General features: G+C 36.9%; 1 protein-coding gene across 8 annotated transcripts in view; it reads left to right on the top strand.

Annotated features, from left to right (window-relative positions):
• Positions 1–23,042, top strand: part of PLCB4 (phospholipase C beta 4) — a 180,754-nt gene that overhangs the window by 115,907 nt on the left and 41,805 nt on the right. For 7 of the 8 annotated variants that reach the window (XM_081940160.1, XM_081940159.1, XM_081940155.1 and 4 more), the window contains 12 exons: positions 465–546; positions 847–947; positions 1,449–1,506; positions 7,680–7,788; positions 8,675–8,885; positions 9,380–9,473; positions 10,251–10,330; positions 14,952–15,036; positions 17,184–17,274; positions 18,536–18,631; positions 19,579–19,679; positions 21,345–21,380. In XM_081940160.1, the coding sequence (XP_081796286.1) occupies positions 465–546; positions 847–947; positions 1,449–1,506; positions 7,680–7,788; positions 8,675–8,885; positions 9,380–9,473; positions 10,251–10,330; positions 14,952–15,036; positions 17,184–17,274; positions 18,536–18,631; positions 19,579–19,679; positions 21,345–21,380 (1,144 nt within the window). The remainder of the gene's footprint in view (positions 1–464; positions 547–846; positions 948–1,448; positions 1,507–7,679; positions 7,789–8,674; positions 8,886–9,379; positions 9,474–10,250; positions 10,331–14,951; positions 15,037–17,183; positions 17,275–18,535; positions 18,632–19,578; positions 19,680–21,344; positions 21,381–23,042) is intronic. The other variant, XM_081940162.1, reaches the window with a different exon arrangement.

Below are 23,042 nucleotides of genomic sequence, written 5' to 3'. Positions count from 1 at the left end.
AAGGTTTTGAAAGAGGAAAAAATAAGTTTTTGCACTCTGCAAACTTACCAAAATTGGCCCGTTTTTCACAAAAACGGGCCTGTGTTTCCCCCCCAAAAAGGCATGAATAGCTTTTAGGGAGCTTGCAGAGTGCTCCTGGGAGGGGGGAGGCAAAAATGAGCAACAATGGCACATTTTTTGTAAAAAAAAAAAAAAAAAGGACATGGATAGCCTTTAGGAAGCTTGTAGAGTGCCCTTGGGGGCTGGGGGTGTAAACTTGAACAAAAAAGGGCCATTTTTTGCTCAATTCTGCCCTCCCCAGCCCCCAGGAACTCTCTAAAAGCTTCCTAGAGGCTATGCACGTCCATTTTGGTGAAGGTGGTGAGGTTTGGGGAGGCAAAAAATGTTGTATTCAGTGTATAAGACACATCTGATTATGAGATTGCCAAAGTTCTGGAATAATTTAATTCTTTTTTTTTTTCTAGCATTACCAGAACGTTTGCGTCAGGTAAAACTGAAAAAGTGATATTTCAGGCACTTAAAGAATTGGGTCTTCCCAGTGGAAAGGTATTTAAATTTAATTTTCAAGAATCAATGGTTTCAAGATGGGTAGTATGAGCCTAAAAGTATCACTTCAAAAATAATTCATTGGCAGTTTGTCCATTGTTAACTTCTATGCTAATTATAATTAGAATATTTTAATGCAGTAGCTATACACTACACATAAAACAATGTACATTATTGCTGTAATTACAGAGAACTATTGAATTATTTGCTTCCATCCCTAATGAATATATTGTAAATTCTTCCATTTCTAAGTCACTACTTATCCAACCTGGTATATATTAAGCTTTATTTTACTTTCAGAATGATGAAATAGAGCCTTCAGCTTTTACTTTTGAGAAGTTTTATGAACTAACCCAGAAGATATGTCCTCGTACCGATATAGAGGAGCTTTTTAGAAAAATGTAAGTTACTCTACACAATAAACTTAATTTTAATGTTACTTAATCTGAAGATAATGCTATGTCATGCAGTGTTCTGAATGTTCCAATATAGGTTTTCAGGATCTTCTGATTTAAAGAAACCCTTTCTTTTTTTAAATTGGCTTCACTAACCTATAATATTAACTTGCTATTATAAGGTTATTAACACAATATATGAACTAATTAGGTTAAGAAAGTCTTAACAGCTGAGGTTTCATGCACTAAGTTATTAATGTGGAAGACTTACATGTTGAATTGCTTCTTTCTTTAATCTGTTAAATGGGGGCATAGAGAGAAGGAGCTGTTTTGTAGCAAGCATAGTCAATATCACTTCTTAGTGCTCATTTTGAAAATGCAGCTTAGTTCTGTTAAAGAATATTAGATCAATGTTGGGAATATAAACATAAATGTCAACATGTAAATCATACCTGCTGTAGGATCTTACATGAAAACTTACATTTTTTCTAATAAATTTCTTTTCAGCAATGGAGACAAAACAGATTATTTAACGGTAGACCAATTAGTGAGCTTTCTAAATGAAGTAAGCTTTTTCATACATTAACTACCTTACAAGTCTGTCTGCAGTGGCTTGCTTCTCCCAGTCGTATCATTGCATGATCCATGCTATCCTTCGCTGTGCTTCTGATCTGCTGGTCTTTCCATTTCGGCAGGACTGCAGGTGCAAAAATCGGCTCCAACTTGATGCATTCTCCCGTTCTCTTTTTGTTGGCTTTGCAACTTGCTTGCATTGATTCTTTGCTGTATTGTGTAGATGCTCTGTGTGTGGTTGTTTTGTTTCTATTTCATATGTTACCTTAACCAAATGATCTGAAATCATTTTTTTTAATTTTTAGGAATTTAGTCCTTTTAAATATTGAGGAGGTGGTGGCAGGGAAATTGGGCTTCTCTCTGTAGTAACTAAAATGCTTTATTTTGACTGATATTTTTCTAAGGTTTACATGTGACATGGCTGTCTTCAGAATGCTTGCATTTCTATTGTAGGTAGTAAGTCAGTGGTATGAAGTTTCTTAGATGTTAGATATTCTTTCTATGCATTCCAAAATACACAGTATTTTTTTTAAATTAGATGCTCAATGGAGAATTCTTTGTGGTAAGATTTTTAAATTATTTTTATTAAATGGTTGACGTTGAGTATTTCACTATTCAATTGCGTAGATTGTACAAATAACATTGTTCGTATTTTGAATAATGTGTTTGAACCAGTTGTCTCAATTGGCTTGATTAGACATTTCTTCAATGTTCTTTGACAGTGCAAAGTAGGTCAATAAACTTCCTTAAGGTTTCTTTCCTGGGGATGAAATTTAAGAAATCAACATTGGCGAGGATTCATGCCACTATCAACAAATGCTTTCTGGCTCTTATCCTTTCCAAGTTCCTCTCATTTGGTGAGAGAAAAGAATTATTTCATAATAGCCAGTTTATATTGCAATTCTGATGTAGTTGATAGTATTTTTGTCTATCATGGGGTTACTCTGAGGAGACCATCCACTCTTGCTTAGAAGTCTCTCCCACACTAAAATAGGAAAAACTCCAGCAGCAAATTTAATTTTTTTCAAAATACTAGTTTTGAGGTTTGTGTTTTTGTAAAATGCTTACCTTAAGAAAGGGAAACCTCCAGAAGTCCAAAGAAGTAAAGAAGCATGATAGCAATATAGCAAAAAACTATAATTTGTTCTTAGCAGTATTGGTTAAATTTTATTGTTGTACTGCCTCATATAGCAACTGTTCAAATTGTGATGAAATTTTTCACAGTGATGAAAATGTAGCTTTGCAACCAATTCTTGCACTTACATCCTTTGCAAGTATATAACGCAAAGGAAAGCTGAAATAAGATCATATGTTACTGTTTCACTTAGCAACTGCTTCATGTAACAACTGCTTCACTTAACAACCAAGTTGCTGGTCCCAGTTGTGGTTGCTAAACAAGAATCACCTATACAAATATGTCAGCAAAATTTGTTGTTTTCTTTCTTTTTAAAAAAAAATGTTATTACAAACCCTTATACACATTGACAAAAACATACACAACACGTTGTTGTTTTCATTAAAAGTGAATTCAGAAATTACTTTGCTGTCCTATTACCAGCTTTTGCCTTCTGATAGGAAAATGAAGAGAAAACTTCTGCATCTCTCATTTTCTCTGCACTTTTTTGGCCCAGTTGCATAATTTTTATTAGGAAATGATCTAATGTTTATTTGTCTTTGTACTAGTGCCTTACTAGCAATTTTAGGAATGGATCATCAGGAAATGAGATTCATAAATTCGTATATCTAATCAGACTGGTCATTAGTGATGACAAAAGAAAACAACGTATAGCAACTTATGGAATTCATTACCATAAACGTAGAGATTGTCACTATCTCTCAGAGTGAATTATCGAAATACATGAAGAAGGATTTGCATTAGTACTATGAGATATGACTACAGTTCTTAGTTCACATATTATGTTAGATATGATTTGTGATTATGGTTTGTTGAACAACTCACAATGATTTTTTTATTTAATTGCAAATATGTAATGACACACACAATTACTAATGAAGTAAATGTTGTATATCATGTTATGCTAGGAATAAGCTAAGTACTTTATTCCTTAGCAAGATGACTAAAAGTCAGCCTCTGATATCTCAGCTGCTGATCCTAAGAGTTGCAGAACTCAAAAATACTTTTTTGACCATAACTGGGAAAACACACTGATTAATACACGACCTTTCATTTGGTCCATCAGAACTGATGCAATTTAAATTTGAGGAGTATAAAGATTGTTCAAATATGACATTATAAGAATCCAAGAGAAAGAGAAATTTGGGGGAATTGTTTCCAGGTATTTAGATTCTACCTTTCTTCTATCTTGAATTCTGCATTAGTAATTTGAAATACTATATTAAGGCTTCATATATAATGAAAAGAGCAGGTAGATTGTTATGTAATATTAATATGAGCCCACCTTCTTTGTTTTGCCACTGATTTTGGATATTGTACTGAAACACAGGTTGCAAAGCTGTTCACTGTACATGTTGGAGTATATGGTTTTGTATTTGGGTAGTGAAGTTGCATCCTCTTTTTCAATAATGTTTGCATTAAATAATGCTTGCATTTAATAGCTTTTATATTTCATTAGTTTAAGGTTGTCTATTAAATAGCTGACTAGTTGTAGTATAATTATCCAGTACAGTGAATTAAATTAAAACAGTTCATCTGGTGTATATTTACGATATTTGGAGCATAGATTCAGAGATTATGATTTGCAATATATGATTACATTTTTAATAGTTGGGGAGCAGACAAAGAATATTTTCAGTAGAAAGAAAAGTCATTTTTTTGCTTTACACTGGCTATTGCTAGATGTTACAGAGAATGACCAGAATATTTTAGAAATTTAGAAGTTCCATGTAGCATATTAGCAAGGGAAAAAGTGTTGCCTGACAACATAGGAGGCTCTGTATTTCATCCTTAAATCTCTTTATTTTTAAATCCCCAATGAAAGGCTTATCTACACAGAAGGATTTATTTTGCTTGAATTTGCATGTATGTTATTTATAACAGCAGATCAAGCAGGAACTGTAGAACACTCTACCACATAACGTTTCTGCTGTGCAATTTCTTGTTAGCATTTAATGTGAAGCTTAGCTAGTATTTTAGAAAAGGATTGAATTGGACTTGTTTGTGAGTATGTTTGATTAGGATTGGGCTGAGCGGAAGGTAATAGAATGTAGTTTATGTTAACCTTATAAGGTAGTGCAGACCAGAAACACAACGAAGAAGAACTAGTTTTATCTTTATTATAAGGTTACAGAATAGATTTGCATGTTTAACAGAATCTTACACATCTGAAAATACCCTTCCCTTCTTTCACTTTAAGTATCCCAGAAACCAGGGAGGGTCACTTCTGTGACACTTTTGCCACCCTTCCTCTTTCAGACTCAAAAGTTATAGTTGCTCAAGAAAGCATTTATAAAAAGGTGTAAAAAGTTACAGTTGTTTCCAATCTCTACAAATTCTCATCCTGTCTAGAAATTCCCTGATGCAAGCCTAGGATGGTAAGAACAATTTTGAGTCTGATATTTAATTCATTACTTAGGAAGCTGCTTCAATCTGAAGTTCTGGTAGATTTCCTTCCTTCCTTCCTTCCTTCCTTCCTTCCTTCCTTCCTTCCTTCCTTCCTTCCTTCCTTCCATACATACATACATACACACACACACACACACACACACACACATACATACATACATACATACATACTGTATAGCTGCCCATCTCATAGTAGTGAATCTGGATGGGTGTACAAAAATTAAAACATAAAAGAAAAAAATTCAAACAGTAAATGTCCAGTGTCACAAAAATCATTCCAATCACAAAAAATAATGTAAAAAGCCAATCAATGAGCATGTTACTCAGTTGCGTGGCCCAAATGCCAGAGAAGACACTCAGATCTAAATGATGATAGGACCGTGGCATTTGGATTCCTTTAGATGCTACTTGAACAAAAGGAAACTCAACTCCCATAAACTAAATAATGAATGTTGAACTGATCTAGAATTTAGTAAAATGGAAACAATAAAATATTTAATGGATAGAAAGCACCCATTACTATGATGAATGTGGTAACTACATATTTTACTCTTATTGAAATATGCTATATATAGCAAGGACTTATTAAATTGTTTTTTATTATTTTTTTATTTACAAACATGCAAAATACGCAGACACAAAACTTAGATGTACACCACATTTACACAATACAATACGAACAGGAGCTTCCTGTTCTTTCTAATAGCAATTGCCAATCGATATCGCTCACCTTATATTATTTCCCCTTCTATTATATTTCATTTGCATTTCACCATTCTTAACTCTCTTATTTTATTCATCTGTCTGCTATATTGGCTGATTACCTCTAGTAAATGTAAACGACTTGGATTGTTTTAATTACTAAAACCAAAAAAGAATAAGGGCGGTGACAATCTTTATAGTACTAACAAATGTTGTTTCCATAACCTTTAACTGGACAAAATGATGCATCACAGAGCAACAATTTTTGAACCAAGGTATTTCAAATGGGCTAACATACAGAATGTATCGAGATCTGGGACCATGAATCCCATGGAACTGAACTTTGGCAATTTTATAAAACAGTGCTAGGACTTAATACAAAATGTCATAGAACATAGATCATTCAGCATGGGCTCTTTTAAAGACAGATGCCTGTCTGAATATATCTCAACTTTTCCAATGAAGGCAGTACATTAGATGTTTTGTCATTGTTGAAGGCATTGGGGAAATCTGGTAAGGAAATATCTCTGAAAGCAGGTCACCAGTTGTTTGGAGTATTACACTAATTCCAAAAAGTGATTGATTGACTAACAACAGATCCCACTCCCCCCCCCCCCCGCATTTGCCCCATCTCCATTTTTAATTGGATCCTAATGTTTGTTTTGTTTTAATTTATTTATGTTTTGGGTGTCTCTGTGTGTATGTATATAGATGAGGTAGAGATATAGGTATAGAGATGGAGATGGAGATAGAGATATCATTTATGATTTAAGCTGCCCAGAGTTCTCCTGTGATAAGATGGGCAGCCAATGAATTTTATAAATAAATAAATAAATAAATAAATAAATAAATAAATAAATAAATAAATAAATAAATAAATAAATAAAATCATTATCTATCAATTACTAAGTAATATAGAAATCAATTTTGAGTCAGGTGTTTCAAACAAGTTTCTGTGTTCTTATTAGTTTAGAAGTAAATTAATTGAAGCTATTGATTGATTGCCAAGAATTCTTTAAACATTCATTGCCACCTGTCCTGTACAATTTCACTTTCCTTTCTTTATAATTTCCTCTTCATATATGAATATTATATATATATTTGTTTTCGTAGATTTTCACGGGTGTAGGTATGCTGGTTTTGTTGTATTCGGGTCTTTTCCCGTGTAAGGTTGAGATTGTCTTTGCAACGTTTCGGCAGGATCTCACCTGCCATCTTCAAGCGTGGGCTTTGAAGATGGCAGGTGAGATCCTGCCGAAACGTTGCAAAGACAATCTCAACCTTACACGGGAAAAGACCCGAATACAACAAAACCAGCATATATATGTATGTATGTATGTATGTATGTATGTATGTATGTATGTATGTATGTATGTATGCATGCACGCACGCACGCACACATACATACATACATATATATATATACATACATATATACATACATTCATACACACACACACACACACACATATATATATATATATATACATACATACATACATACATACATACATACATACATACATACATACATACATACACATACACCCCCAAATGTGGGAATTTCAAATGCATTTTAGTTCAAGGCTGAGACAGGGAATGTTTTATTAAGGAATTATGATGTGGGCAGTAATGTAGGTAAATGATTCTTATTGCATGAATTTATTTCTTGGTGAACATTTGTAGTCATTGTAGTCATTTGTAGTAACATACCATTAGAACACAGGATTATACTGAATATGAAATAAAATTAATTTATTTGCAAAAATGTAGATCTTAAAAAAAGGTCAAGAAAAAAATAGAAGTCTAATTGACTTTAAAAGCAAGCCCCTCCTGAATATTACTTGTACTGATGAAAGATTTGTAGAAGCAAAACAGCATGTAGTAATTTTCATCAGTCTTGTTTTTTCTTACCTTAGCATCAACGAGATCCTCGGCTGAATGAAATTTTATTTCCATTCTTTGATCCTAAAAGAGCGATGCAGATAATTGAAATATATGAACCAGATGAAGATTTGAAAAATAAAGGTAAAAAGAAGAGGTGGATGTCAATCATTTTGGTTAAAAAAAGTTCAGCTTGCTTGTTGTCAGCTACTCTGTGCATAGGCCATCTTAACTTTTGTTTCGTTGTAGATTACATTGTAAAATGAGGACTCAGATTGTTGGGCCAATATACTGATATTGCAAACTGCTTAGAGAGTGCTGTAAAGCACTGTGGAATGGTGTATGTGTCTAAGAGCTATTGCTATACTTCAGGGTTTTTCAGTGTTGACAACTTTAAAATGTGTGGACTTCAATTCCCCAACCAGCCACATGTCTTAAAGTTGCCAAAGTTGAGAAACGCTGATATACTTTGCCCATCTTTTAAACGAGCCTGTGGGGCATTCAGTTAGGCTATTGTTTTGCTGCCTGCATTGACTGTCAATATACTGTATTTCCAATCTCCATTTAAAATGCTGGTCTGGCTCTAATCTTTAAAGTCCTAAATGGCTTGTGATCCTCCTAACCAGTAGTTTCATCTTGTATTGCAGATAACACTCTAAGCAGAGGGAGAGATTGATTTGATTTCCAAGCTGCCTTTTATTTCTATAACTGATCAAACATTTCTTGGCTAGGGGGCTTTTATCTTAAAAATAGAGGCAAATGGAGATAGACTGGTTCGTTGCATAATCCTGGAACATCCTGTATGTGTCTTGCCTCTTTAAATAGGTTTATCGTCTTTGAGTAAACTCTGTTTTAGAATCTGGTCCTATTTCTAGGAAAGGTTGGATACCCTTTATCAACCAGGAATCAAGAAACCCTCCACTTGTCTTCTTCATCAAATTGCTATCTGAGATTAAGGGAATGAACTAGGAGCCCTATTTTCGAATAATGATAAAGCTTGCATTCTAACATTGTGTATTGTTCATTTTAGGTGTCATGTCAAGTGATGGGTTTTGCCGGTACTTGATGTCAGATGAGAATGCCCCTGTCTTCCTAGACCGTTTAGAGCTCTATCAAGAGATGGAACAACCTCTGGCTCACTATTTTATTAGCTCTTCCCACAACACATATCTCACAGGAAGGCAGTTTGGTGGAAAGTCATCAGTGGAGATGTATAGACAAGTGCTCTTGGCTGGATGCAGGTGAGAAGTGCTTAAGGGAAGCTAAAACTCTAATTCAGTAAATTTAATTTGCCATCACATTTGACGATTGAGGGAATCCGCATGCATATATATGTTGAAAACCTATTAATGTGATTTCTAGAAATATATTTCAATATCCTGAAAGAAATTATGGGACAAACAAAGCACAATAAGGAATAGGTTTTGTAAAATACAATGCTGATTACTTTGATTATAGGTTACCACCAAATAATAAATTATACTGAAGTCACATGTATTTCATTTTTATACATATAAATTATTTTAATTACCTGCAAATTAAATCTGATGAAACTGCAAGTCCCACTAAGAAAATATATTGGCATTTCTTAATCCCTTTCTTTTAGATGATGTGCAAAACTATACATATTTAAAATGAGTATTTACCAATAATTTGAATAGAACTATATTGTTCTTTACAACTTGACTGTTGTGATTATTATATTATTCCATCTTTCTTTCGCTTTGACTTCTAGGTGTATCGAACTTGACTGCTGGGATGGAAAAGGGGAAGATCAAGAACCAATAATAACACATGGAAAGGCCATGTGTACAGATATTCTGTTCAAGGTAACCAGTTCCCATGTGATTTTTATTTTCTTGTAAACTTGCCACAGATTCAGCTGCAAACATTATTCTTCAGTATGTTTTTAATTCTAAGCTAAATCTTCTCTTGCTCCCCATGATAACATTGCTCATGTTTGAAATATTATTTGTTCTACAGTATAAAATTCATTATGATTCTGTTAGGTTTAACATTATTCTTGCTTGTCAATGAAAAAGGAAGATAAAAATGTCTTCTACGAATAAGGAATATTTGGCCTAGATAGGCCAATAGGGATTAAAACATTAGTGACATGCCATCATCAGCCCTCTCCATATTTCATATTGAATATTCATATATCTTGCCTCTTGACGCTTATTTCAACATTGGTGATAGGATACTCCCCTGCTGTATTTGAGAACAAAAATTGCTTATGTAGCAGAAGGCAGGCATTAAAGCCAGTATTGGTGTGAAAGCTCAATAAAGCTCTGGGAGATTCATCATTGTCTTCTGGCATCTTTTATCTGAGATGGCTGCTTTACCTGGCCTAATGACAGGACTGGCCTGAACACCATACCTCAACCATGTTCAGAAATATGGAGAATTTTGTGAAACACGACATCCAGTTTTTATAATGCAGAGCCCCAGCGAAAAGATTAAGCTCTTACTTTCTCTGTGAACATATGTACTATATATGCACATCCATGTTGAATGAGGCATTTCTCCTGTTTTTTGGTATGCTCAAGAATGCAGCTGGATTTATTTTGTAATGTACACAAAACTAGTTTGCTGTATTTTTAAAGGATGTGATTCAAGCCATTAAGGAAACAGCCTTTGCAACATCTGAGTATCCTGTCATCTTGTCCTTTGAAAATCACTGCAGGTATGTTATGAAGTGGTAAAGATCTTTCATCTGTATTTAATTGGTCTAGTGAAAGGGAATTTATGTTAAAATTCAAAGTAGGAAGACAATTACTAATGAAGTAATTCTAGTCACTGATAAATTTGAACTCATTCTTACATTTTTTCTGCTATTGCAAAGGTTACGTGAAACTTGTTTTACCATATAGCTGTGAACTGTCTAAAACATATACCGCATTTTTCGGAGTATAAGATGCACTGGAGTATAAGACGCACCCAGGTTTTGAAGAGGCAATTTTTTTAAAAAAGTAGGTAGGTAGATAGAGGGATAGAGAGGGAGAGAAAGAGAGAGAAATACAGTAGGTAGGTAGCAGTGGTGGGTTTCAATTTTTTTTAGAAACTACTCTGTGGGTGTGGCCTCCTTTGTGGGAGTGGCTTGCCGGCCATGTGACCTGGTGGGAGTGGCTTGCCGGCCATGTGACTGGGGTGGGAGTGGTTTGCCGGCCATGTGACTGGGTGGGAGTGGCCAAGACGATGTCACTGAATTCTTTGCCCCAATGGATGAACTACAATAAGATTAAAATAAGTACAAAAACAATAAAAGAGCTACTTACAGAAGGAAGATGACTGTTCTTGCCAGTCTTCAGTATCACGGACTCCAATGAATGGGCTGCACAAAGAAGAGACACAGAAATGAACTCTTTCATTGCATGCACTGCATTGGGATGAAACCAGTACACAAAATAATAGAAAAGGAAAATTACTCTCCTTTTTGCGTCTTCTGCACCACCACCTCATGCTCCAGCAACCTGCACAAAGGAGAGACACAGAAAGCAAGACTTTAATTGCATGCACTGCATTAGGATGAAGCAAGCACACAAAATAATAGAATTACTCCCCTTTTTTGCGTCTTCTGCACCACCATCTCACCACCTTGCTCCAACAACCTGCACAAAGGAGAGACACAGAAAGCAAGACTTTAATTGCTTGCACTTCACTATCTCAAGGATGAGCACAGCACAGACCACACCACACCCAGCAATAAAGACAGCTACTTACAGAGGAAGGATCCCTGGCTTGCCAGTCTTCTGCACACCACCTTATCGATTTACTTTGCACAAAAAACCTGCACAAAGGACAGACACAGAAAGCAAGACTTTAATTGCTTGCACTACTATATTAAGGATGAAACAAGCACACAAAGCAATAAAACAGCTACTTACATAGGAAAGATGATTGTCCTAGCGATCATACTCTGTTGCGTCTTCATCCTGTTAAATAATACTAACTGCAGAAGAACTAAAACAATATTGGACTCAATTGTGGTTGTAAGCTGAGGACTACACTACAGGTAACAGAAGGGACCTCTGTTTTCACCCAACAATGTACAGTCTTTTCAGGAAGGATGTCCCCCAACAAACAGGAAAGATATAGTCTTTCATCCAAGAAGATAGTTCAAGAATGAATTTCATATTCCCAGAGCAATACAGATTTCCTTTTTCTGAAATTTAGTTCTCAATTCCAAAAAACAGGAATATATGAATTAGGTTCAGTACTTAGGTCAGTCCAAGTAGCTATTCAGAAGTTAGTGGTTAGAAGCAATGGTAAAGCAAGATATGGAATTAAAACCAGAAATATTTTGTTGGCTATTTGAAAAGGAGTACAATATATATTTAATTTTACACATGTTAGCAGCTGCTGGAATTGTGTTTGCATAACAGTGGAAAAACAGAGATATGAAAATGAATAAATATTACAATGTGCAGGAATAAATAAATTGACAATTAAAGTCAAGAAGGCTTTGAATACTTTTTCACGTGGGATTTGTTTTAGCAATTGCTAACTGACGGAAACAGAAATTAGAAATCCAAAAGTCTGAAAGAAAACACCAATTATGTAAGGAAAGGTCCCTAAAATGTATAAGGAAATACTACTAGATCATTATTAATGCATAGATAACTGCGGGACATTACACACCCACACCCACACAAACTGTGACAGTGCCAGGAAAACACCAAAAAATAAGAATCCCCCCCCCCAAAAAGACTGCAAATGAAACCAGTTTTTTTTTTCCTAACCCTAAGGACAGGAAAGACAAAGCCACTGGAATAAAAACCATCAAGGCATTGTGGGAAATTATAAAGGACAGTGCCTGGAAGCTCACAGAACCATCAACCACCTCAGAATTACCTAAACAACGAGGTGAAACACACAAAATCTTGCAAAGCTGCCTTGCATCAACCTGGCCTGCTCATAGAAAAGCAGCCACTTTGAAATACATAAACCTGGTCTGAACACTTTTAAGCAACATATTGCATCACAAAGAAAACATTTGCAAAAAGGAATAACATTTCTTGTAGTAAATATATTTTATAAACAATTAAAAAATAAAAATTCCCCAAAAATAATTTTAAAAAGATATTCTATAAATAAAAAAATCCTTAAAAACCATTGTTAAATATTCCACCAGCAATAATTTATACTGTAACTATTTTAAGGTATTGTACCAGCCATAGTATACTGTAACCATTATTCCACCAGCAATAATTTATACTGTAACCATTTCAAACTATTCCACACACAATAATTTAAAATAAAACCATTAAAAATATTCCATACACAATAAATTACAATAAAACAATTTAAAACAATTCTATGCACAATACATTTTAAAGTATTGAGTATAGAATATTTTTAAATGGTTTATTTTAATTTATTTTGGATAGAATCTTTTTTAAAATAGTCTAAGACAATTTAAAAAAAGAATCCACACACAATAAATTGAAGTAAACCATTTTAAAATATTCTATACTCAATACTTTTAAGTAAAATTATTTTAAAAAATTATATGCACAATAAATAAAATATTATTTTAAAATACATTAAAAAAATAAAAGAAAAAAACCCGGGTTACTTACCAGCAGGCAGAATCAGCAGCACTCCAATGCGATGATGGATGCAACAGGCAGCAGACAGGCAGAGAGGCAGCAGGACAGGTAAGACTGTCACTAAGCAGGTCGCCTGGTAGGCTTAGCCAGCCAGGCGAGGCTGGAGAGGGGGGCGGGGGGCTTTCGGCCTTCCCTCGCAGTGGCTTGCCGCCCGCGCCGCCCACACCAGCCCGGCGCTTCCGTGAGGGAAGGCCCGAAGGCCTTTCCTCGCGGAGGCTTGCCGCCCGCCGCCCATGCCAGCCCGGCGCTTCAGCGGGGAAGGCCCGAAGGCCTTTCCTCGCGGAGGCTTGCTGCCCGCCGCCCACGCCAGCCCGCCGCTTCAGCGAGGGGCCTCCCCTCGCGGAAGCTAGCCTCCCGCCGCCCCCCTCGCGCTTAGTTGCTTACCTGAGGGAAGCAGCAAGCTCCTGGAAGGCGAAGGGAAGGGAGTTTTGAAATGGAGGACCCGCTTTTAAACGGGTCACCTCCAGCCCGCTCACTGATTGGCTGGACTCCCAGCGGCGGGCTGGGCTAGCTAGCCCGAGTCCCTTTGGGGAGAGGGGGCGGTATAAAAATCGAAATAAAAGGTAAAGGTAAAGGTAGTGCAGACGGGCGGGTTTAGCGAGCGAGCTGCTTTGGGACGGCAAGGGCGATCGAGCGACAGGGCCGGTGCCAGTTCGCAGAAGTTACTTCCGGGTCCGGTTACTTCTGGGTTCGGTCACGAACCAGATCGCCCGATCCGGTGCGAACCGGCAGGAACCCACCACTGGTAGGTAGGGAGAGAGAGAGAGAGAGTAGTTAGGTAGGTAGGTGGGTAGATAAAGGGACAGAGAGGGAGAGAGAGAAATAGAGACAGAGAGAGAAATACGGTAGTTAGGGAGAGAAAGAGTGTAGATAGGCAGGTAGGGAGAGGGATAGAGAGAGAAAAATACAGTAGATAAGTGGGGGGGGAGAGAAAAGGTAGGTAGGTATATAGGTAGATATGGGGGGGAGAGAAATACAGTAGGTAGGTAGAGAGAGAAAGAGTAGGTAGGTAGATAGATGTTTTCAGGTGTATTTATCCATGTGCTGGAGAAGGAAATCGCTGACAACCTGTAGCACCTAAAACGTTGTTTCTGCTGGCACAGCACTTGACCAATGTAATTCTCATCAATCACACTAACTAAACAGCTTTCTGAAAGGGGGGGAAAGTTTTTGCACTCTGCAAACCTCCCAAAATGGCCCGTTTTTTGCGAAAACAGGCCCGTTTTTTTTTAAAGGCATGAATAGCCTTGGTAGGGCTTGTAGAGTGCTCCTGGGGGCATGGGGGTCAAAAATGAGCAAAAACAGCCCATTTTTCATGAAAACGGCGCCGTTTTTTGTCAAAAAAATTGCATGCATAGCCTTATGGAGGCTTATAGAGTGCTGCTGCGGGCTGGGGGGGGGGAACGGCCTGTTTTTCACTCATTTCTGATGCCCCCAAGCCCCCAGGAGATCTCTGATAGCCTCCATAAGGCTATGCATGGCCATTTTGGTGAAGGGGCGGGGCTTCAGGCGGCAAAAATGCTGTATTCGGTGTATAAGACGCACCCAAATTTTCAGTGTCTTATATTCCGAAAAAACTGTAACTGTTTTAAACTGTAGTGTGATAACAATCTAATGCAGTTGAAAGACATTATGTATTTAATTTCTGTTCAGTTTTATATTTTTGATTGATTAACAATACTACTTCTTTTCCAGCAAATACCAACAATACAAAATGTCAAAATACTGTGAAGATATTTTTGGAGATCTTCTCTTAAAGCAGCCACTAGAAACACATCCAGTAAGAGTCTTTCAACTGTTATGTTTAAGTATTCTTGAGGAAATGTTTGGAAATATGATGGTAAGAGTGATGCACTCACGGTGACTGGGTAACATACTATTTGGCATGAGAGAGATTTTGAATTTTGTTGCTAGTGGTTTTTTGCTACTTCAGAGTTCTCACATATTTTTTATAGAGCTCAGAGTTTTTAAATCAGATTTCAGGTAACATCTACTGTTTCATAACCTAAACTCCTTTGCTTTGTCAGCATTTCATATTTGAAACTCATCATTCCTAGATATTTATAGAAGCCCTCGCCTTCCTGCCTTCTAAAGAAATGCTTCAGGGAATACTTATCTGTATTCTAAAATCCTATTTTTACATGAGTTTTCCAATTATCAGTGGTATTTTAAAGCAGACAACCTCTTCCTGTGTAATATTCAAAACACAGTTTGATAGTTTTGATGCAGGCAAACATGTCCTCTGTATGTTTTCACTGATAGTTACTGTGAGTTTATCCTTTCTCATAGGCCTCAATAAATCTTTGTAGTTTGATTTTTCTAAGTTTCGCATTTTTCCTATCTTAAAAGTATTCTATTCTGTTTTTGCCGTGCTTTGTAATTTTTTAGAAAGAAGTTCGCGCAGAAGGGCAAGTTTCATTTAAAATATACATTTTTGCAGATTTTGCCTCATATATGCAGTTTTCTTCATCCAGTTGCTTAATATGTTTACACATATTCCAACACATTTTTCTAAGGCAGTCAGTTATAAAACAGTAAAATAAACAGCAAAAAATGCTCTGGCATTTAGCCAAGACTAGATGCGACCTAATCCAAAAAATTCCCAGTCTTCTGGGTAAACTAGATGACCTGGGACAGCCCTCCTTTATTGAGATATAATATGAATAAGGTATACAGATAGTCCTTAACACTACCAAAATTGAGCCCCAAATTTATGTTGTTAAGTGAGACACTTGTTAAAATAGAGTTTTACCCCATTTTACAACCTTTCTAGCCATAGCTGTTAAATGAATCATTACAGTTGTTAAATTAATAACATGGTTGTAAAGTGAATATGGCTTCCCTATTGACTTTGCTTGTCAGGAGGTCACAAAAATTGTTCACATGATGCCAGGACACAACGGTCGCAATTATGAACTAGTTGACAAGCATCCAAATTTTGATCACATGACCTATGGGGATGCTGCAACCGTCGCAAGTGTGAAAAATGGTCATAAGTCACTTTTTTCTGTGCTGTTCTAACTTTGAATGGTCACTGAATAAACTGTTGTAAGTCAAGAACCACCTGTAACATTCTATATTTACTCTGTCTGTGTTTGCTGTCGATATATTTAAGCTAGAATGAAGAAAAAAACTGATTGAAAGAATCACAAAATTTGCAGAAGTGCAAGAAAACTTGCTATAAAAATTCAGGAGGGGGAAGAAGTGTTGAAGAAGCCCAGTGGAGCTGAAAGGATAGGAAAAGGGATACAGAGGGAATGACGACTTAATCTGGAGCAGTACAGAACTCTATAGTGCAATGCGTTGTTGTAGGATCCGTAGCAATGGCGGGATTCAAAATTGTTTACTACCGGTTCTGTGGATGTGGCTTGTGGGCGTGGCAGGGGAAGGATACTGTAAAATCTCCATTTCCTCCTGATCAGCTGGGACTCGGGAGGCAGTGAATAGATGGGTGTGGGGCCAGTCAGAGGTGGTATTTACAGGTTCTCCGAACTACTCAAAATTTCCATTACCGGTTCTCCAGAACTGGTCAGAACCTGCTGAATACCACCTCTGATCTGAAGAGTGGATCAGTCAAAGTATTTTAAAGGCTAGCAAAACCTGCTTATGACCATTCAGGAGGGGGAAAATGCTGTATTCGATGTATAAGACGCACCCAGATTTTCAGCCTCTTTTTTGAGGAAAAAAGGTGCATCTTATACTCCGAAAAATATGGGTAAGTTGTCAAATGCAAGAAGATAATTACCTAGGTGTCTTTTAAAGGGAGGAATGTATTTCTAACAGGCATTCTGCAAGTCACAAATGACTGTTCTTCCTTTAGGTGTCTGCGTGAGTGCATAATTGCCACCACCATAATAATTGTGAGGAAAGCAGCAAGAAAAGGCAGCAGGGAGTGTATTTCCTAATTAGGCCTTTTTTGTTTTTCAGCTTGAACCAGGAAGATCCTTGCCTGCCCCAAATGATCTGAGAAAAAAGATTCTTATTAAAAACAAGAGGTTGAAACCAGAGGTGGAAAAAAGTAAGTAAAGTGCATTTAAAATGCCTAATGTCTAAATGAAAAAGCACTATTGCTTAAATTGTGTGTTGGTAACCTCCATTGTTTCCTAATAATAGCACTTCACTGCACTGTGAATTATTTGTGAAGTCTTGAAAGGGCATCTTCTAGAGAATCCTACATTTTAGGGTCAACGTTTTTGCTTTTACAATACTATCACTAGATGTATTGATATTTTTTTGCTTTCAGTAAATATGGCCATTATGCTTATAGACAAGGTTGAAAGTTAGAATCCCAATTCCTCTGGAGGAAAGTTGCTATCGCCTACTTGTATGTATATATTTATAAAATATATATGCCTGCCCATCATACATATATACTGTATTTTTTGCACTATAAGACGCTCCGGACTGTAAGACATATTTAGCTTTTGTGGAGGAAAACAAGAAAACAAAATCTGCCTCTGCATCTGAGCAATTTGCCTCCTTATTGCAAACAGCTTGGTCAGCTTCAGCACAGCCTGATTTAGTATGAGCAGCTGATTGGCGGTTGGATCAGTCTCCCGGAATACTGCCGATCAGCTGTTCCAGGCTGATCACCGCTGCCCATTGCTGCTATCGCTGTCCATCACTGCTGCCACCTATCTCTGCCTCCGCATGCCCCATTTTCAGTCTCCGTGCATCCTGTTTTTGACCTCCGGTTGCTCCATTTTTTGCCTCCGCACATCCTGTTTTTGGCCCGTTCTAGGCGCCTGGAATGGCCCGAAAATGGGATGTGCAGAGGCCAAAAATGGGGCACATGGAGGCCAAAAACGGGACATGCAGAGGCTAAAAATGGTGTGTGTGGAGGCGGCAATGGGCAACTGCAATCCCCACAGCCTGGGGCCTTGTGTTTGACACCCCAGCTATATTTGGTTTCTGCCAGTAGGGAATTGCTATGTCTATGCATTGCTATCAAGCAAAAAATAATACAATTACATGTTACAGCACTTTGTAACCTGGGTAAGGAGTGATCATATTCCCATACATATCCACTTCTACTTGTATATGTACATTTTTGCGATTAGTCATGTGGCAGTAATTTTGAATGCAATATTACATTTTATTTCATTTGAATGCAATTACAATATTATTTCAGTACCAGTAATGAGAAATAGTGACCCTGCTAAGAAATACACTGGAATTCAATTCTATTGCAAACCTTCTAAACCAAGTTTTATCTGAATTATTTTCCAAAATTTTGTGTGGCTTTTGAATGGATATGTACACATATTTCTTTTAAATAGAACAGCTTGAAAGTTTGAAAAGTATGATGGAAGCTGGTGAAACTGCTGCTCCTGTCAGCATTTTGGAAGATGATAATGAAGAGGAGATAGAATGTGGTAAAGTGATTTTTTACTTGTTATATTTTTAAGTTCCTCTTGCTGAAGTTTGCAGTGTATCAGGTAATAGCATGCTGGATATGTTGCCTTAGAATGGATGGGGAACAAAAGCTCCTTTATGACTTGTGGATTTCAATTCCCAGAATTTCTGAGCCAGCATAGAATAACTTGCTCAGGAATTCTGGGAGTTGAAATCCACAAGTCATAAAAGGGTCATTATTCCCCACCCCTGCCTTAGAATGAGCCCTTTGACTTGACAACTGATATTTATTGATTTCTTATAGCAGTCACTTTTACATTTATCTTTGGGTTCTGAACTTAAGATTATGTGCAGGAAATACAGGCTATAATAAGGGGCAACATCTGTAGCAAGACATCATACCCCAATGCCTCCCAAAGGTTTTTCTGTAGCCCTTGATGTCTTTCTCAGCTTCAGGTTTGATAAATTACAACTGAACATAGTAGTTTTCAAACTAGATAGGTTGAGAGCAGATAGATTGAAGGGAGAGAAACTTATTTATGAAAAGTAGTGAATTGGCTTTAAAGTAAGTTATGAATGGGACAACTTAAATTTAACACTAGAAAACAAAATAAAACTGGGATTCATCCAGTTGCTAAGCCCTTAGTGAACCATCTGTCCTCCTATGAATTATTCTCTGCCTCTTTGTCGTCTATCAGGTAGCAAATTCATTATAAGTGGTTAATTTATGAAGAGCTATGGAAGAAAATTGAGGATGAACCTTTAATACAGAAGGTTAAATCATGTTTTAGCTGTCATTGGATTTGCATGAGGTGGAGCATGATCTCCTTTAATGAATGAAGGCTCATAGTTAAGGAACCTTTCTGTTGCCTTTGGTTTGATATCTTTGGTTTGCTGGTTGGTTTTGTTTTGGTTTTTGGTAGTTTTTTGATCATTTTATTCCCTTTTGTACCGTATTACTACATAGGGGAGCAAGAAGAGGAAGCACATCCAGAGTATAAATTTGGAAGTGAGCTTTCTGCAGATGACCTGAGCCAAAAAGAATCTGTAGCTAATCACATGAAAAAGGTAAGACAGCTTTTTCCACATATATTTAATTAAAAGGTTAAAGACAACCAAAAGAACACGTAGGTTAAAAAAATGTATATGCCATTTTAGAACTTAATTTTAAATAACAAGCAGTGTCTATTTATCCAGGTCATATTGTATTCCGATACATCAAGTGTTGTCCTCAGAAAATACCATGCAGAGCATCCCAAATCATTTTTTTCCCAATAAAAGCCAGTCCTAGAAGATATTGTACAGCATTCATACATATAATTTGAATTAAAGTTACAAAGACAAGACCTGACTTTCATCTTTGATAGTTACTGCTGAAGGACTAAAGTGCTAGGAGATTATTGTCTCATGAGGAATTGGTACCTGTACTGAATAATTTCTCACTGATACTGGGAATAGTAAAAGGCATGGAATGGAACCACTCACCTTTGTCCCATGGCGAGTTGGTGGTGACGAGTTGGCCCATGGTGAGTTGACCATGGCAAGTTGGCTGCGACAAGTTGTCCTAGATCCTAAAAAGCAACTGTCTGAAAAATAGCAAAAGAATCTAAAGGGCTAAATTTGAGATAATAGTAGGAGACTATATAGAAGACTGGAAGAAAGAAGAAGTAATAATTCTGTCTGAGACTGGGACAGCTTCCTCTTCTATCTAAGGACCAGAGATTCTTTGTTAACAGAGCATACCATGGGATATCTTTTTTTTTCCTTGTAGAATGCTCTTTGTTAACAGTATTCCAACAGCAAACACATCAAGTTCTGCTTGCCCAGGGAAACATTTTAATTCTGAACTACTTTATAACTTTGCTCCTGCTGGAATTCTGGTGTCTTCCTTCTTATATAGATGTTTTCTGGGTTTTACCTGGGGAGTTGACGAAGCAGAATATTTGCTTGTTGCCAGCTGGCATATGTCCAACTTTTTTAAAAAAAAAAAACAAAACCTCTTGGGCTGCTGGTTCAAAAGTTCTAATATCTCAATTGCTTTTTCTTTGTTTTCTTTGGAATTTCAACTTTGATATAATTAAGATCCCCCTTACGTCATAGTATGTTTCTAGTCAGTTAATGAGCTTCCTCCCTCCATTTAGTCATTATGTGCTTCATTGTAATCTGGGCTGACTGGTTTGCTTTCATAATCCAGTTATGTGGTAGTAACAGTGGTGGGTTTTTATTATTTTTACTACTGGTTCGCTCGTGTGCATGACGCTTCTACGCATGCACAGAAGCGTCCGGGCGGGTAGGCAAAACCTCCCACCGCCGCTACTACCGGTTCGCCCAATCCTGGCCAAACAGGGAGCAACTCACCTCTAGTATGTAAGCAAAAAAGCATGACAATTGATTGCAGTAGGACATAAATTCAGCAAATCAATCCCCTGAGCAAACAAGATTTTTGTTTTACAGTAAATCCAGAAGTATCCATTATCTAGACTGGACTCCCAACCACATTATAATTCCTGATCAAGGACTTCCCCTTTTTTCCTCCTTTCTGATCAGAAGGTCTTTGCTTTGGCATCTTATCAACCATGCTGTTGTTTTTGAATGGAAATAAAAACTGCATGCAAACAGTGGAAAGGATATATTTAACAGACCTGCCCAAAGTATTCCCACTCTCTGCATTTGAGTTTTGAGTGTGTGATTTTGAAACAACTTTGGATAATATCTATATTTTTCCCCATATAGGTTGTGGACGATTCTGAACAAGAAAACAATAAAAAGGTGACCCATGAGATATTTTTCATAGCTTCTACATTTTGAGTTTTCCGTTTTTAACAAAACCGCTTTGTAAACTGTATTTTTAATGCGCTGCATCATCACCTCTTTATTTGGCTAGTATTAAGGATTCAGTAGCTGTATTGCAGTATCTTTAGAGGAAGTTGTAACATCTGCCCTTACCCTGCACTGCAACATAAAAGGATGTTGGAAGGCCTGCATGAGTTTGGTCTCTCACCTCTATAGGTGTCTACATAGACATACAGCAATCAGTCAGTCTGGCTCCCCTTTCATTTATCCTCCTCCCTTCTACTTTCGCTTTCTTTTTCTTTTCCTTTTCTTTGGGTGGGATTGCATGTGAAATGTTCTTCCGAAAATGCTTCACTTGGATCTCCCCCCCCCCCCCACATTCCTTTTCTCCATATTTGTCTTCTCTTCCAATATTTTGACTCCTGGGCCTACAGAGTATTTCTTCCCCTCTTTTATGGAGCGGTGCCTGTTTTATAGAGGTAGTTGGGTTTACAATTCTGGCATTGTAACAGCATTATTGTCCTTGTTTTGTAAGAAAAGACTGACCTTCCATGGTTTGGATTTGTGTCACTTCAAGGGGCATAAAGCAGTGGTGAAATTCATTTTTTTTTACTACTGGTTCTGTGGGTATGGCTTGGTGGACGTGACAGGGGAAGGATACTGCAAAATCTCCATTCCTACCCCACTCTGGGGACAGCCAGAAGTGATATTTGCCAGTTCTCTAAACTACTCAAAATTTCCGCTACTGGTTCTCCAGAACCTATCAGAACCTGCTGAATTTCACCCTGGCATAAAGGCATGCAGATACCAGGAGAAATATCTGGAAAAACTGTGATATAAAAATGTGAAAGCTTGTTTTTTTTCATTGTATGTTTCACCTACCTAGAAGAATTTGGGCTGATGAACAGATTTCAGTTTGTTTTATGGGCTTTGATCACTATCTTTTCCCTTGCAATAAAAATATCACATACTATATAATTATTCTTCCGACAGAGGATATAGTTCTCATTTGCTACTCATTTATTATCTCTGGGCAACTCTAAAAATATTCACTAGCAACTTTATGATATTTTTTGAAAATATATTTTATTAGGGAAAGGAAGGCAAAATTTTGGACTATTAAAATTGTAATTGGGGGAGGGAGAGTGAATTAGAGGCAAAATTGTTGCTGCTTAAAACTATCTTTATCCAAAGAACTTAAGAGGTAGAATTCATCATGCAATATGTCCATAACATTTATTGTGAAAAAGCTTCCAGATTGTTTCCATCTTTGAATTATGAAATGGGCAAATTAACAGTATTTATTTATGATTAAATTTATATAGTTGCCCATCTATATATGCCATGGTTCTGGGCATCTTACAAAATTAAAATTCTCCATGGAGATTGCCATTTATTTATTTATTTATTGCTGGCTATTAACATTGAGGGATCAGTCAATTGGTTTCTGATGTATTGATTCATATGAGGAAATCAACGCCCATCATCTGAGTTTCTCTCATTCCTTGCATGATTAAAAAAAATCATGTCAAGTTACATCACCTCTTGCATATGCAAGAGTATCAACCCTTCCTGGATTATTTCATAACTGGAACATTACTGCAATTACTTACGCAAACCCCTGTAAGATTACATTTG

Source organism: Natrix helvetica (assembly GCF_964273705.1).
Source record: "Natrix helvetica genome assembly, chromosome: 2".
Taxonomy (NCBI): domain Eukaryota; kingdom Metazoa; phylum Chordata; class Lepidosauria; order Squamata; family Natricidae; genus Natrix; species Natrix helvetica.
The sequence above is the reverse complement of the archived record's forward strand: the minus strand, read 5'-3'. Positions and strand labels throughout refer to the sequence as shown.